The 15,995-nt window shown below is 43.3% G+C and overlaps 1 protein-coding gene across 3 annotated transcripts in view; it reads right to left on the reverse strand.

Moving 5' to 3' along the window:
* The window catches only part of PCYT1B (phosphate cytidylyltransferase 1, choline, beta), a 44,830-nt gene extending 30,791 nt beyond the window's left edge, over positions 1 to 14,039 (reverse strand). The window contains exon 1 of one of the 3 annotated variants that reach the window (XM_014948361.1): positions 13,268 to 14,032. In XM_014948361.1, coding sequence (XP_014803847.1) covers positions 13,268 to 13,465 — 198 coding nt within the window. In that variant the 5' untranslated portion in view covers positions 13,466 to 14,032. Of the gene's footprint in view, positions 1 to 13,267 lie in introns of all 3 variants that reach the window. The other 2 variants (XM_014948362.1, XM_014948363.1) reach the window with 2 other exon arrangements.
* Positions 14,040 to 15,995: the final 1,956 nt, after the last annotated feature.

The following is a 15,995-nucleotide window of genomic DNA, read 5'->3' on the forward strand; positions in this document are numbered from 1 at the left end:
GCCCGGAGGGAGAGCTCCGACGCAATGTCTTTGCAAACTTGCATTATAAAGTCATTATAATAAAATGCCATTCTCTTCTGCCACAGTGTGGATAAAAGGACACCGGTTTTAAGGGCAGCGGCTCCGTCCCAATGCAGCAGACGTTTCTACCACGGCCAGAGCCGTGACAAGGAACCTTGGCTAATGCCACCCCCGGGGTCACAGCTTCGCATCTCCACCACACACAGCCGCGGCTTCTGAGTCGCTGAAGTGAAATACCCGGCCTTCTCACTCCCAAAGAACACCAGAATAGGGTCAAGACAACAGAAAGCCAATGCTTTTTAGAGCAGAGAGCCGCCGATGGCTACCGTTAACCTTGGCAGGTTCATTAAAGCTCATTTCAGTAGCGCTTCGCTGCGGTGGGCACCGTGAGCGTCGGTTTTGAAAACCGAGCTTCATCAAAGGGCACAAGCATTTAAGGCCATCCAAAAGCACGTGGATTTACAAGAGAATTGTGCCTCGGGGCTTGGGAGCTTAATTTCAAACATCTTATCTTTTGCACCTCTGCGCAGGAGGCAGGGTGCGATACAAACACATACGTGAGCTATGAGAAAGGGAAAGGGGTTGGTAAGTGAAGAAGAGCAGATGCAAAAAACCAAAAGTAGAAAAAAAAAAAGAGAATGTGAAAAGAAAGAATGAGAGAGAAGTTGAGAGAAAAGGAAAATACATGCCAAAAGAGGTGGCTGGGCAAGGAAAGCAGGTAGCCAAACTAACTGGATCTCACAGCTGAATCTTCTTCTCATAGCTAAGTTCCTTTATCCACTCTTCTGTGAGGACTACTCACACGTTATGGAAAGCATACTCCAGGGAAATGAATAAACCATGATTAATGCAGCGCTCTGCCCAAAATTTGCAGCCCGTCTTCTAAGGAAAAATATTTGCAGGGGAGCTATACTGTTAGAAGAGCATTGGGGCAGCAGGGCTGGGCAGTGTCAGGGCTGGAGCAGCCAGAGGCAGCAGATAGCCCTTTTATAAACCCAACCACCCACGCCAGCGCTGAAGAGACCAGGGCCTGTGTGCTGAAGGAGTCCCACCAGGCACGGACATACCCGGGGTGGGTGTCCAGCCCTCCCTGATCGGGCGATGAAAGGGAAACGGACCTTCCTGCAGCCAAATGACTGCCAGTAAACTGGAACTGTAAATTCCCTTGCCTTTTCTTTATCTAAAAGGGCGAATTTCACCTTTGGTATCATGCTGAGAATTTGCTATTGACTCTGGCTACATTTTGATTCATCTTTTATAGAGATAAGTTCTTCCATATACACGTAGCATTAAAGAACGGTGTCTCTCTTGCTGTGCTGTTATCACCTATCTAAGTTGGGCCAGAATTGCAAAGTGGAAGTGGGATACTTCTCTTGCTGTGTACTCTTTTCCAGCTTTGGGAATTACTTTCTAATTGTTTTTCCTTTGTTTGAATAGGGTGATTAAGAAATGCTGTGTACCTCATTAATAGAGAGTTGAAATAACAGCAGAGGGAAGGTTGTGGGTCCTGTCATGTCCATCCAAATGGAATTTGTCACAGGCCATCTTGGCTCTCATGATCTTAGTCAATGTATTTGAGATCTTGGATAAGATATCCTAAATTGCAGCTTCTAGCTGTGGGGGCAAAATGGGCATTCCAAAAGCTGGGATATGTCTCCCTAGCCCTCTAAAATAAATAAATAAAAACTAAGTTTCACTGGAGAAGCTGAGCATATGGTCTTCTGTAAAGCCTTGTTAGCGAGCCAACTTTCAAAAGAACAGTGAAGCGAGAGTGATGGGTGGGAAGGTTCATGCGTCTAATTTTCTTTTATGTAATCAAATATCCTGCACCAGGCTGAGTATGGTCCCCCGGGCATCCTCCTGCCATTCCTTCAGAAGCAACAGGGATGTATAGCCACTGCCTTCAATGACTGAGCTCTTGGCAACAGCTGCTTGGGCTTGAAGAGACATCTGATGCATAAAAACGCTGTCCCAGGGTGCATAAATTAACATTACATGCAAACAAGCCAGGAAACCATGATCCCAATCCTCTTGACACTAATTCCAAGGTCTGAATTGAGTAGACAGCAAACAGGGAAAAAATGTTAGCTGTTAGGAAGGTTCCCTCTGAGGGGTGGTGAGGCTTTTTCTATATGGAATTTCAGTTCAAGCACTGGAACAATTAATTCTCCAAGTATGAAAAAAAAAATAAATATATATATATATATAAAAAATACATTTAGGTGTTACATTTAAATCCTCGTCTTTCTCAAACTGAAAGTGTTATCTCTCTCCAAGCTGTGTGGGCAGCTGAAAAAGGATTCTCTGTAGATTATTCTATATCCTCAGGTCCTCATTTTTAAATATCCCTCTGCCTTTTTATTTTATTTTTTTCAGTTTATCCATTGCAATTAATAAAATCTTTCAGTGGAGCACTGATCAGTGCCCACAGCTGTAACGAAATAAACTTCAATTCCTTGAAGGCACCAGCACCTATAAAACCTCTGTCATGCTTTTACCACATTGCACATATTAAACTGATCCTCGCAGGCCAAGACAGCTGAAATCTGAACATGATTTAATGTGTCCACTTCCCTCAGAGAGAGTCTTTTCTCTATATTTGAAACACAAGAAGCTAACTTTATCAAGGTTCACAGCTGTGCTGTTTAATGTACACTAATTGCATCCTTACCTTAGGCAAAATGTCTAGAAGGAGCAACCTGTACTTGGAAACAGGGAATAAACCCATTAAAGACCTCAGCCTCCTTGAGCATGGAAATTATATGCATTTCACTAGTAGTTAACAAGGAATGCTTTCTGCTCCTTCCAATGGTAAAGCAGTGATACAGCCTGCTGTCTTCAGCAGATTTTAATGACTTAGATCCAAGCCACTTGCTAACAAGGTATTTTGGCTTAGATGCTCACAGTTGTCCAGAGATCTTACTGCTACAGGGAAGTCTGTAAATACTCAACAAAGTCTCCAGGCTAAGGACTGCAACATTTGCTTTATTAAGGCAAAAATACTTAATTATCCTGATGTCCTTTGTAAAAGCAGGGACTGGAATGCACTGCAGCCCCTGGAGAATACTCTCAAGTGTCTGAAGTGCCTCAGTGGATCTCAAGCACCAGTTAGCACAGCAGAAGTTGTATTTAAAACGGTCTTCGCATGAGAGAGGCTGCAAGATTCTTTGGACTCAAAACTGAATCGCAATAAAAAAAGAAATAGACCCTCACGTATTTTCTGTTCAAAAGTCAGCAGGAAACTATGGGGCAAAGGGACTGGTATAGTTAAACAGTGTTCGACTTCAAAGCCAAACATCTACAGAAAACATCATAGAATAAAGTCTTGAATATTTAATAGATGAGATGAATTTTGCTTCAAAGCATGTTTTTTGTATCCTGAAGGTTTTAATGACTGTCAACTGCAAGACTTTATAAGATGGAAGAATGGCTTATGTCTGGAGCAGATTAGTTAAAATACTATGCTTCTATGTATGTGTGTATGTATGTCATACTAATTCTAAACATGCTAGAAGTAGTAGTCAAAAAAATAGTAGAAAAAGACACCTTATTGCTTGGGTAACCAATTAGTTAAATCACATATTTTTAGACTGAGATTAAAACCCCACAATGGTAAATTTTTTTCTCACCTGCACAGATGAGAAAAAAAAAAAAGGGAGAGAATGAAAGGTATGAATTTAAACACATGCTATTAGTTTTCACTGCCTTCAACACCAATGCATTGCTGCTTCCATATGTTTTCTGATACTGTAGTGTTAATTCATTTTAAAGTTGTAGTTCATCATTCCAGTGGAATGCACAGAGCTTACAAACTACCACCTTTTCGGTTGAATAAATCCAAAATGTTCCAAATTTATGAAAGAATCTTACAGAACTGTAGCAGGTTTAAATCCAGAAGGTTTTTTTAATATGCAATGACAGTCTGCAAACTATGAAAAGTAAAAACATTTTGGTATAGCATAATCTTATACCCGGTTCTTTCTGTAATTCCATAGTGGAGATGTGATTTTTAATAAATGCTATATTCTCAGGATACTTGTATAGAATCAATTTACCCAATCTATATGTAAGAATTTGTGCTGGTTTTGGCTGGTGCAGAGTTAATTTTCTTCACAGTAGCTGGTATGGGGCTGTGTTTTGGCTTTGTGCAGGAAACAGTGTTGATAGCACTGGGATGTTTTAGCTATGGCTGAGCAGTGCTTACACGGAGTCAAGGCCTTTTTTGCTTCTCACACCACCCCACCAACTGGGGCTGCAGAAGAAGTTGGGAGGGGACACAGCTGGGACAGCTGACCCCAACTGGCCAAAGGGATATTCCATACCATATGATGTCATGGAGTCAAGGCCTTTTCTGCTTCTCACACCACCCCACCAGCAAGTAAGCTGGGGCTGCAGAAGAAGTTGGGCCCAACTGGCCAAAGGGATATTCCATACCATATGATGTCATGCTCAGCAATAATGCTGGGGGGAAGGCTGCTTGGGGACTGGCTGGGCATGGGGCAGTTGGTGGTGAGCAATTGTTTTCATTTGTGGAAAGTTGGTGGGGGGACCACTGCTTGGGGACTGGCTGGGCATGGCACAGTTGGTGGTGAGCAATTGTTTTCATTTGCATAACTTACTTGTCTTTCTAGGAGTTTATTTCTCTCTCTGCTGTTTTCCTTTTCATTGCAATTATTTTAAATTGTTATTACTATTGTTATTATTATCGTTATTATTATCATTACTATATTATATTATTAAACCTTTATTATCGCAACCCACGAGCTTTCTCACTTTTACCCCTCCAATTCTCTTCTCCTCATCCTGCTTGGGGGGGTAGGAGGGAAGTAAGCAAGCAGCTGTGTAGCGCTTAGCTGCTGGCTGGAGTTAGACCATGACAGAGTTTAATTTAAAATGTCATGTTAATTCCAGTACAGTTTATATAGAAATCATCTGAAATCCATAAATTGTTGAAAATAGTGGCTTCTGATGATGCCATTCATCTGTGCTTTATAGCACTGTTGAATAAGTGGGGCTACCCACTCTACGGTAGGTTGCGTTCTTGGCCTTTCATGAACTACTTTTATAAGCACTTTTGAAGGAAATGGAGAGAAATGATGCTTGTTTTTTTTTTACCAAGAGGCCATCTATCTTCATTTTACTTTCCACAGCCAGAGAGATGGTCACTAAGTGCGGGCAACGTTAGCTCTGTTTGTCCCGTGATTAGATTGTTCTGTTGTCCTTGCTAATTTTAACAATCAAGCTCTTCATTATTGACTTGTCAGGGGAGGATAAGAGATTTCCAGCAGTGGGACTTTCCTGCTGGATGCACAGAGGTTGACAAGCACTTCAATTAGCTAACCTCAGTTGGTTATTCCCTTCCCAGAACCCCAACTATCTAGTCAATCCACTCATCACAGAATCACAGAATGGTTTGGGTTGGAAGGGACCTTTAAAGGTCCTCTAGTCCAACCCCCTGCAATAAGCAGGAACATCTCCAACTAGATCAGGCTGCTCAGAGCCCTGTCCAACCTGACCTTGAATGTTTCCAGGGATGGGACATCTACCACCTCTCTCAGCAACCTATGCCAGTGTTTCACCACCCTCGTCGTAAAGAATTTCTTCCTTCTATCTAGTCTGAATCTGCCCTCTTTCAGTTTAAAACCATTGCCCCTTGTCCTGTTGCAACAGGCCCTGCTAAAAAGTCTGTCCCCATCTTTCTTATTAAGCCCCCTTTAAGTACTGAAAGGACACAATAAGGTGCTCCTGAAGCCTTCTCTCCTCCAACAACCCCAACTCTCTCAGCTTGTCCTCATAGGAGAGGTGCTTCAGCCCTCTGATCATCTTTGTGGCCCTCCTCTGGACCGTCTCCAACAGGTCCAAGTCTATTTCTATTTGAAACAATAGTCTGATGATTTGGAGTAGCTAGCTGACATTCAGCAGGTAATTAGTATTTTTGTCACGTCTCCCATGACTTTTCTAGACTAATCTGCCCCAGTTGTTCCAATAGTTTCTCATAGGTCATATTTTACAGATCTTCTCGTTATCCTTCCTGTTCTATTTTGGGTTCTCTATAGATTTCTTCCAGAGTGGTGCAAGCACAGTACTACAGCTGCAACTTTACCGCTACTGACCTATGAAAAGTAAAAACATTTTGGTATAGCATAATCTTATACCCGGTTCTTTCTGTAATTCCATAGTGGAGATGTGATTTTTAATAAATGCTATATTCTCAGGATACTTGTATAGAATCAATTTACCCAATCTATATGTAAGAATTTGTGCTGGTTTTGGCTGGCGCAGAGTTAATTTTCTTCACAGTAGCTGGTATGGGGCTGTGTTTTGGCTTTGTGCAGGAAACAGTGTTGATAGCACTGGGATGTTTTAGCTATGGCTGAGCAGTGCTTACACGGAGTCAAGGCCTTTTTTGCTTCTCACACCACCCCACCAACTGGGGCTGCAGAAGAAGTTGGGAGGGGACACAGCTGGGACAGCTGACCCCAACTGGCCAAAGGGATATTCCATACCATATGATGTCATGCTCAGCAATAAAACTGGGAGGAAAGTTGGTGGGGGGACCACTGCTTGGGGACTGGCTGGGCATGGCACAGTTGGTGGTGAGCAATTGTTTTCATTTGCATAACTTACTTGTCTTTCTAGGAGTTTATTTCTCTCTCTGCTGTTTTCCTTTTCATTGCAATTATTTTAAATTGTTATTATTATTATTATCATTACTGTATTATATTATTAAACTTTTATTATCGCAATCCACAAGTTTTCTCACTTTTACCCCTCCAATTCTCTTCTCCTCATCCTGCTTGGGGGGTGGAGGGGAAAGTGAGTGAGCAGCTGTGTAGCGCTTAGTTGCTGGCTGGAGTTAGACCATGACAGAGTTTAATTTAAAATGTCATGTTAATTCCAGTACAGTTTATATATAAATCATCTGAAATCCATAAATTGTTGAAAATAGTGGCTTCTGATGATGCCATTCATCTGTGCTTTATAGCACTGTTGAATAAGTGGGGCTACCCACTCTACGGTAGGTTGCGTTCTTGGCCTTTCATGAACTACTTTTATAAGCACTTTTGAAGGAAATGGAGAGAAATGATGCTTGTTTTTTTTTACCAAGAGGCCATCTATCTTCATTTTACTTTCCACAGCCAGAGAGATGGTCACTAAGTGCGGGCAACGTTAGCTCTGTTTGTCCCGTGATTAGATTGTTCTGTTGTCCTTGCTAATTTTAACAATCAAGCTCTTCATTATTGCCTTGTCAGGGGAGGATAAGAGATTTCCAGCAGTGGGACTTTCCTGCTGGATGCACAGAGGTTGACAAGCACTTCAATTAGCTAACCTCAGTTGGTTATTCCCTTCCCAGAACCCCAACTATCTAGTCAATCCACTCATCACAGAATCACAGAATGGTTTGGGTTGGAAGGGACCTTTAAAGGTCCTCTAGTCCAACCCCCTGCAATAAGCAGGAACATCTCCAACTATATCAGGCTGCTCAGAGCCCTGTCCAACCTGACCTTGAATGTTTCCAGGGATGGGACATCTACCACCTCTCTCAGCAACCTATGCCAGTGTTTCACCACCCTCGTCGTAAAGAATTTCTTCCTTCTATCTAGTCTGAATCTGCCCTCTTTCAGTTTAAAACCATTGCCCCTTGTCCTGTTGCAACAGGCCCTGCTAAAAAGTCTGTCCCCATCTTTCTTATTAAGCCCCCTTTAAGTACTGAAAGGACACAATAAGGTGCTCCTGAAGCCTTCTCTCCTCCAACAACCCCAACTCTCTCAGCTTGTCCTCATAGGAGAGGTGCTTCAGCCCTCTGATCATCTTTGTGGCCCTCCTCTGGACCGTCTCCAACAGGTCCAAGTCTATTTCTATTTGAAACAATAGTCTGATGATTTGGAGTAGCTAGCTGACATTCAGCAGGTAATTAGTATTTTTGTCACGTCTCCCATGACTTTTCTAGACTAATCTGCCCCAGTTGTTCCAATAGTTTCTCATAGGTCATATTTTACAGATCTTCTCGTTATCCTTCCTGTTCTATTTTGGGTTCTCTATAGATTTCTTCCAGAGTGGTGCAAGCACAGTACTACAGCTGCAACTTTACCGCTACTGACAAATATAATGCTGAGTATTACAGATCTCGCTCCTTTATATATCTCAGTATAAACTTCACCTAAACGAGTCATATTCTATCCGTCCTGCTTCTTATTGTTACAGATAAAATACAATTTAAGAAAAATCTCTTTCCTATTTACATTTAAACTATGTTGTTATCCCTCCTTTTTCTTTTTCCCCTCTTCTGGCTTTCTAGATATGCACTCCAATCCCCTTAAATCCACACAAAGCTAAGGCTGCCTTTCTTGCACTTATTTGTATTGCACTCACTTCTACCCATTTTCAATCTGTCTGGTGCCTTCTTTTTCCCTCAGCTCAATTTCAAACTTCTTGGACTGATCTTCAGTATTCTGTTACACTATCTTTTCCAGTATTATAAGTTTCCAATATTTTTATATCTCTCCATTGTTCTTGTAAACCTTTATCTTCCCATTTGTCAAATTTTCATGCAAGTGCCACAAATGCCTTCACTGTAAACTGCATTCAAGTGATTGTTGGGGGCTCATGTTTAATAGTTTTGGTACCAAAAACTTAATAACTGGAGTTTTTCACAATCTGGGCAGAGATACACACTTTATTTAAAATAAAGCATGTACTTATACATTGTAAAATGATTATCTGCCAGCTAGTGTAGCTTTTACTAGTTATTAGGATTGTTTGACCCTGATTTCAGCTGCTTATAACTTTGCCACCTTTGAAACTTTTGATCTGACGTGTTACCAGCTGGGGGTCTTCTACCCACTAAGCAGCTATGGACAACTTCCACCAGCATAATGCAGCTGTTTCTGGAAAAGAGATTGAGAATACTCTGCAGATATTTTGGGTTTTTTTACTTTGAAAAACAGGGCAACAAAACAACTTTTTAAAAAAAACAAAACCTTGAACTTCATTTAGTCAAAGGCTACATTTGCTATTTTTTTGATAGATTAATGTAAATTTGGGTCAGGTATGAGGGAAGATAAGATGCAGACTGTAAAGAGTCAACTACAAGAAAGGGAGAAGAAACCTCATATGCTTTCTGGATTTATGTAGTTAAGCACAAAAGCCAAGCTGCCAGACTCATATGAATCCCTACCTATCTTTAAGTAAGTCAATAAAACTATTAATCTTTTGACTGAATAATTTCAGTAAACTTCTCAAACCTTACCTATGTGCACTTGCCATGCTATGAAAATTCTAGGACTAATTTGTCACTGTTTGCTCAGGTATGATATTGAAATGAGATTACTGTCACTTGCTCCCATATTCAAGCACAAAAAAGCACTGACATTTCTGTGGGATCTCTACTGTGTTTAAAAGGTGGTATGGGCTGGTGTGTCAGGCATGTTCTTTTCACCTTTGGATGACTCAAGGAGTGGGGCTTCACAATTGCCAGAAGTGGCCTTCTTAGAAGGCTTGTGGAGCATAAAGATAGAGACGGGGGAGAGGGAGAAGGTAGAGGTACTCCATAGATTGTCCTGATGCATGAAACAGGAGGTTGTGGAGCCTTCGTCTTTGAGGTAGTCCATCCTCGACTGGACACAGCCTGAGCAATCTGCTCTGTCTGGGCCTGATTCGAGCAGGGGGAGGGCTAGAGATCTATAGAGGTCCCCTCCAACCTGAATTATTCTAAGATCCCACACTTAGACAAGCTAGCTACAGCAAGATGACAAAACGATTTATGCTGTGGTCTTAAGGGGAAGAATGCTGATGGTGTAAGAGCCTCAGTGAATCTGGGACAGGTAGAAAAAATTGAGCAAGTAGTTAAGGTAGAAAGATGAGAGGGAAAGTAAGTGGAACATCTTTTCCCAGTTTCTGTATTGTTACTTGTGGATTAAATAATTTCTAAGCAGGTCATGAGTTCTTGAAAAATACATGTAAGAATGAGAGAATTAGTGACCCTTAGTAACAGCTAAACTTCTGTGTTTTCGCTGCCCTTGCACAGTGAAATATTAATGATACAATAAGAGCTAACATAAAGGTGGAAAGTGATTCAGTGTGTAAGATTTTGTTATAATAAATGAAGGGCTCTGGACATGCAATTAGGTTAACCTAGGATCTGTGTCAATGTCCTGGATGCATTAATAGGCTTTAATAACCCTGACCACCCTCAGCTTGGGTGTCTCTATATCCTGCTGCCCAAGGGCCAAAGAGCCTCACTTCAGTTCAACCCCAGGCCTTCAGTCCATGCTTGATATGCTGTGGGTGGCTCCAGGTGTGTGGCAGCTGAGCCTGGCCATGGACCCTCTTGATCTTGACCTCAACCCATGGACTGACTTCCTGCTCTGCCTCATCACCATGGACTTGCCTGGTGATTGCTGGGCTTGTGTCTGACCCATGTTGTTATCACTGGACCTGACCCTAACTTGTGTTTCTGGCTTGCCTGTGGTAATGAGGCAAGTCTGAAATCTTGTTTGATGACCTTGACTCTTGGCTGGGCCTGCCCTGCTCACCTCGCCTGGGGGCTGTGGGATGAGGCCCTGGGTGGCAAGGTCCCTACCCCAGCAGCCATAGCATATCATCATCTCCCTGTCCTTAGGGAACAGTTGACCCTTGCTGCATCCTGACAGCTAGCTCAGGCCTCCCTAAGCACTGAGACAAGCACAGCTGGAGCTGGCCCATGGCTCTGTGGGGTCTTAGAATCATAGAATCATAGAATTGTCTAGGTTGGAAGAGACCCTTGGGATCATCGAGTCCAACCATCTACCCTACTCTACAAAGTCCTCCCCTACACCATGTCCCTTAGCACTGCATCTAAACGGCCCTTAAACACAGCCAGGGATGGTGACTCCACCACCTCCCTGGGCAGCCTGTTCCAATGCCCTATCACTCTTTTGGTGAAAAATTCTTTCCTAATGTTCAATCTAAACCTACCCTGTTGGAGCTTGAAGCCATTCCCTCTCGTTCTGTCACTAATTACCTGTGAGAAGAGACCAGCACCAACCTCTCTACAGTGTCCTTTCACGTAGTTGTAGAGAGTGATGAGGTCTCCCCTCAGCCTCCTCTTCCTCATACTAAACAGCCCCAACTCCCTCAGCCGCTCCTCATACGATTTGTTTTCCAGCCCCCTCACCAGCTTCGTTGCCCTCCTCTGCACTCGCTCCAGCACCTCCATATCTCTCTTGTATTGAGGTGCCCAAAACTGGACTTCTCTGGCAATTCCTCCCAAGTCATCAGCCTGACCTTGGACTTGGGTGTCCTCACCATGCTGGCCAGCCCTCGGCTCCTGAGTGAACCCTCCTGCCAGAGCCCACCTGGCAGCCTCTGGGGACGGCCTCATCACATAGATTTCTCTGCTCTGGCTTCTGGGCTGACCCTGACTCCTATCCCCGGGCTGCTCTGCTCGTGTTCCTCAGGGGCTGGGGCACTGGGCCCTGACTGTCCTGTCGGCCTCGCCATGCTGGGCCATTGCTGCTTCCCCAGGCTGTGAGCCCAGCCTCCACCAGCACCAGCACAGCCAAGGGGAGGTGTCAAGATCACAAACTAGACCTTGCAGCATATTGTCACGCTTTCCTCCTTCCTGCTGAAGGGCCGTGAAACGGTGAAAGCTGAGAGTATTCACCCGTGGAAGCGTGTTTGATCTGCAGCCAGGCCTTGCAATTTAACAGCCTCTCTGCAATAATGTTCTGCCTATACATTAATTGTTCGGTTTTGTGCGATTGTAAAGAGAGAGCGCTGAAAGTAGTTAAAACAGAGACTTTCATGCTGTGGCAATAGCTGTATGCTCTTGAATACCAGCGGCATTAGATTTAATTCTTAGACATTATAATTATGTGAGGGCTCATTCTCTGTGAGTTTGCTCTAGCTTGTCTTCCCTCTTAAATTTATATTATAATATTTTGTATTTTTCTTCTAGGCTTGAATAGGAATATTGTATTAGGCAAGCAAGTGATTTGATTCTGCTCTGTGTTCCAGAGAGTGTAATTCCACCAATTCTGGTAGTTACTAGGATTCACTATAATTTAATGGCAATCAGAATTTAATGTTAGAGGGTTTTATTTAAAAAAAAAAAAAAAAAAAGTAGCTCTAAATGTTCATTCCATAGACTTTTTTTCTGTCAGAATGGAAATTAACGTGTTGTTCTATTTTCCATTTCACATCTGCATTTCAGAGCCTTAACATCCTAATAGCGACTTTATTCTCTTCATCCTCATGTTAGCAGGTAACTCAGGTAGGAAATTAAAAAGAGCTGTGCAGTGAACAAAAGGCATTTACATGCCTGGTAAGCAAGGAACCTATCCTTTGAATATAAATGTTTGCATTATCATCTTTATTGACAAACTAATGGAGAAGCACCTGTTTCTGCATGTTTCTATCAGTTAACTACCTGTGAAGAATTTTGAAAACAAAGGCCTCTTGGTAAGTAATAATTTGAGATTATTGATTTTTAATTTATGTAATCTGTGCTCCTTCAGGAGTTTAGTCCCCTATACAGCCCATAAAGGTTGTAGTAGTTTAATTAATTAATGTTGAACGGTCACATGAATAACATAGTTCAGTTAGCAGCTGCTGAAATAAAGTAGTCAAAGAGCTGGATCATACTCTATGTAAAACTTTAAGTTAATTAAGCAGTAACATGAATTAATTCAGAGCAATATAAGGATTAAAAGTAAGAGAATTAAATACTCCCATTTGCAGGAATCATACACAAAAAGCATATACACTCATATCCTGAGTGCTAGCATTCACACAGACACACACATACGATTCTCCACAAAGACAGTCTGTACTTAACAATAATATAGTAATGTTTAGGTACTCTGATGAATTTGCTATTTCTGCTATAATTTGTGGTTTACTCGCATTCTGTTTCTTATGACACCCCTCTTAGTTTCAACAGATTTTTTCATCGTAAAAAAAAATTATCAACCACAAGGTTAGTGTATAATGCCTGATTCTGAGAGTTTCAACTTTTTTTCCTGCTGTCTTTGAGACAGATCCTAGACATAAAACGGAAGACAAGAATAATCCCCAATACAGTAATTATTTGGTCCTTTTAACTTAGGTTTGATACTGTAGTCCATTTGTGCTTTCATATGTTAACATATACTACTGTTTATATTACCCTGGAGCTCTTGCAATAGTTTGCAATATTTTCTATTCATGGCTTACGTATTTAAATTACAGCTCTAAGAAAACAACACGGAAAATGCATCTTTGTCACCTTTCGTTGAAATCTGGGAGTTTCCTGAGCTTCCTCTTCTGTACCGTGTTTTTGGCTGCCTACCATCGTCGTTACTGTGCTTCTCCTGCACTTCTCTCTGCAGCTACCACACTTTCCTTGAGAGAGCCTTGGGTAGCTCTGAACTCCACAGCAGAATTCCCACTTCTCGTACTTAAAAGACAACTGAGCAAAGGTCATGCCAAGTTGTTGTTGTATGAATGTCCCGAAGAAGGTTAAAGATCAGCTCAAAGTAATCTGCTGTGCTAAAGCCATTTAGCAGAGGAAGTCCCAAATCTTGCTGGGTTATTTTTCTTTTCCAAAGCAAAGCGCATCCCTTGCCCCCTCCCCCTTTTTTTCCCCTGCAGCATTTAAATATGCTTGCTATGCTGTGCTGCAGGAAACAGATGCATTCTTGTTATGGCCAGAGATGAATGTCAGGATTGAACTAGCATTCATGAAAAAGGCTTTTGTTTGATCTGTGCTGTCCCACAGTGGAGCTATGGCAACAACTTCAGTTTGGTACATTAACCGTATCACTGTGTACCGGCTCAAATCATGGCATCACCTGAGTGACAAACAACGCCACTGTTTGCATGACAGCTGAAAAAGGGTATTGTGGTTTTTGTTTAATCAAAAGCATTAAATTCCAGTCAATTCAAAATTCCAAAGCGCGTGAAAACTAGGTGCATGTGAAATGCATTATCACTCGGTTTTCATTCAAACTGAACAATTTTGTGACGTTGTTATTTTATAAATGTTTTTCTGTTGTAGCTTAAAAAATAGAGCACTTCTGAATTTGAGCCCCATATGGTGCTTGGTGATGGCACCTTGTTTTGTGCATGTATTTAAAAAAAGAGAAACAAAAAAACCCAAACAGTGGATACACTGCCCCAAATGAAAGGCCGTCTGTAGGTCACAGGCATTCTTCCTATAGCTGTCGGTGTCCCCTAGGATATGGGTCTGCCACAGCAGAGCTGATCTAATGACCAGCTACTGCTGAGAGGGGTGGTCTCGTGCTCTCACACGCCTGGGAATGGGCACTCTGGCTGTCGGGGTGGCTGGGGGAGCAGACTGGTCTCTTCTGGCACCAGGGAGCTGTTCCAGGCAGTTTGGGTGGTTCTTCTCTTTCCATCCAACAGTAGGTCGAGCAGTGAGAGGTAGCACTGTACCAGGAACCGGGTAGGTAAGTTAGAAGGATCAACCCCTGGTAGGTTTTTACTTCTCTTACCAATGCAAAGGAGTCCTGTTGGAGAAGGAAAATCACTTTCAGTTTCAGAACCACAAAAATTCTCTCTTCTAGAGGGCTGAAAATGGTCAGTATATCCAGAAAAAACAGTACTAGCTCCTGTAACAGCGTATCAGCCATAAGGACAGAGTCCTATTCACACTCAAATGGCTCTTAAGCATTGGTGCTACCTGCCTTTGCAAGAAGCTGGAGTCAGTGCCTGCACGTTTTCATGAGCAGCAAATGGTCCTCCAGAAATTCTGCAAATAAAGGTGGCAAGCTCTTTGGGTAGTGACTGACCAACACTGAAGTTTTGGGAAAAGAGACCAAGGTTGATCTGTGGTGAAACAGCACAAACCCCACCAGTTTCCCTGGGTGAAATGAAGGCACAGGCAGATAGATCTAAGCAATTTTAGATGTGAGGACTCGTAAAGTATCAGTTGTCTTAAACTGAGGTTTTTAAAAACGTCTCCAACTATACTTGAAATTGAAATATATGCTTTTCCGGACACAGTTCTTGCTCCTCAGCTTAAGGCTGGTGTGTAATACTCGACACATGTGAGTAAAGGTACCTCTGTAGGATCAAGACGAGCAGAACATACTCCGCTTCCCCACCCTGCCAAAATGAGGTGTATGCAAGGCAAAAACTAGCAGGTCTTTTCTCTGAGCCCTCCATGCACTTGGTCTCTTAAGAAATCCAGTCTGTATCTATTTTCCCATGTATAGCAAGGAAGGGGGGGGGAGAGGGGGAAGGTAAAGGGATTTGGGAAATGGAAGGGCAACCGTTTATCTATTTTGTCACGAAACTGACCAACCACAGCCTGTTTCTGGAGAGACTAGGCAGTGATTCCCTGAAGGAGCTCCTGAAACTTGTGACATGGGGATAACGATATCTAATCTAAAGATGCAAAAACTATGGCTACTACAGATGCTATTCACAGCATGTCATAATCACCCTCCTAGCTCCTATGGTTATGTATTGCTTAAAAATGTGTGGGAAATGCCAGTTTCTCCCAGCAGCTACCTGTCTGCTGACCATGCTGTTGCCGGCTGTCCTTGACCCCAGCTCCAGCTTTCAGACGACTGACACCGACCATCACCACCTCCCAGTTCAGGAGTGTGCATTTACACTATTCTGCCCCACTCAGGGCTTCACACCGCCGTGGTTCACGGGCCCCTACACCCCTGCGGCAGGTGGGAGCCCGCGGGGCGACGCTGATCCGCCTAGGGGCCCTTCGGATGAACCGCCGGCGGCGGGCCCGGCTCGGCCCCGCAAACCTCCTCAGGCGGCCGCCGCCGCCGGGCCAGGCCTCGGGCCCACACTCGCCGCCGGCAGCGCAGGCCTCGCCCAGGAAGTAGCTCCTCCTCGCCCGGGGCTTCCTCTCGGCGCCAGAGAGAGGGAGGGAGGCGGACAGAGCTCCCTTCCCGCAGCCCCGCGGCCGCCCAGCGCTGTCCCCCCTCCCCGCCTCCCCCCGCCACGGTCGCGGCCCGCACCGGCAGCCG

Source organism: Calidris pugnax, unplaced genomic scaffold (assembly GCF_001431845.1).
Source record: "Calidris pugnax isolate Ruff unplaced genomic scaffold, ASM143184v1 scaffold164, whole genome shotgun sequence".
NCBI classification, from domain to species: domain Eukaryota; kingdom Metazoa; phylum Chordata; class Aves; order Charadriiformes; family Scolopacidae; genus Calidris; species Calidris pugnax.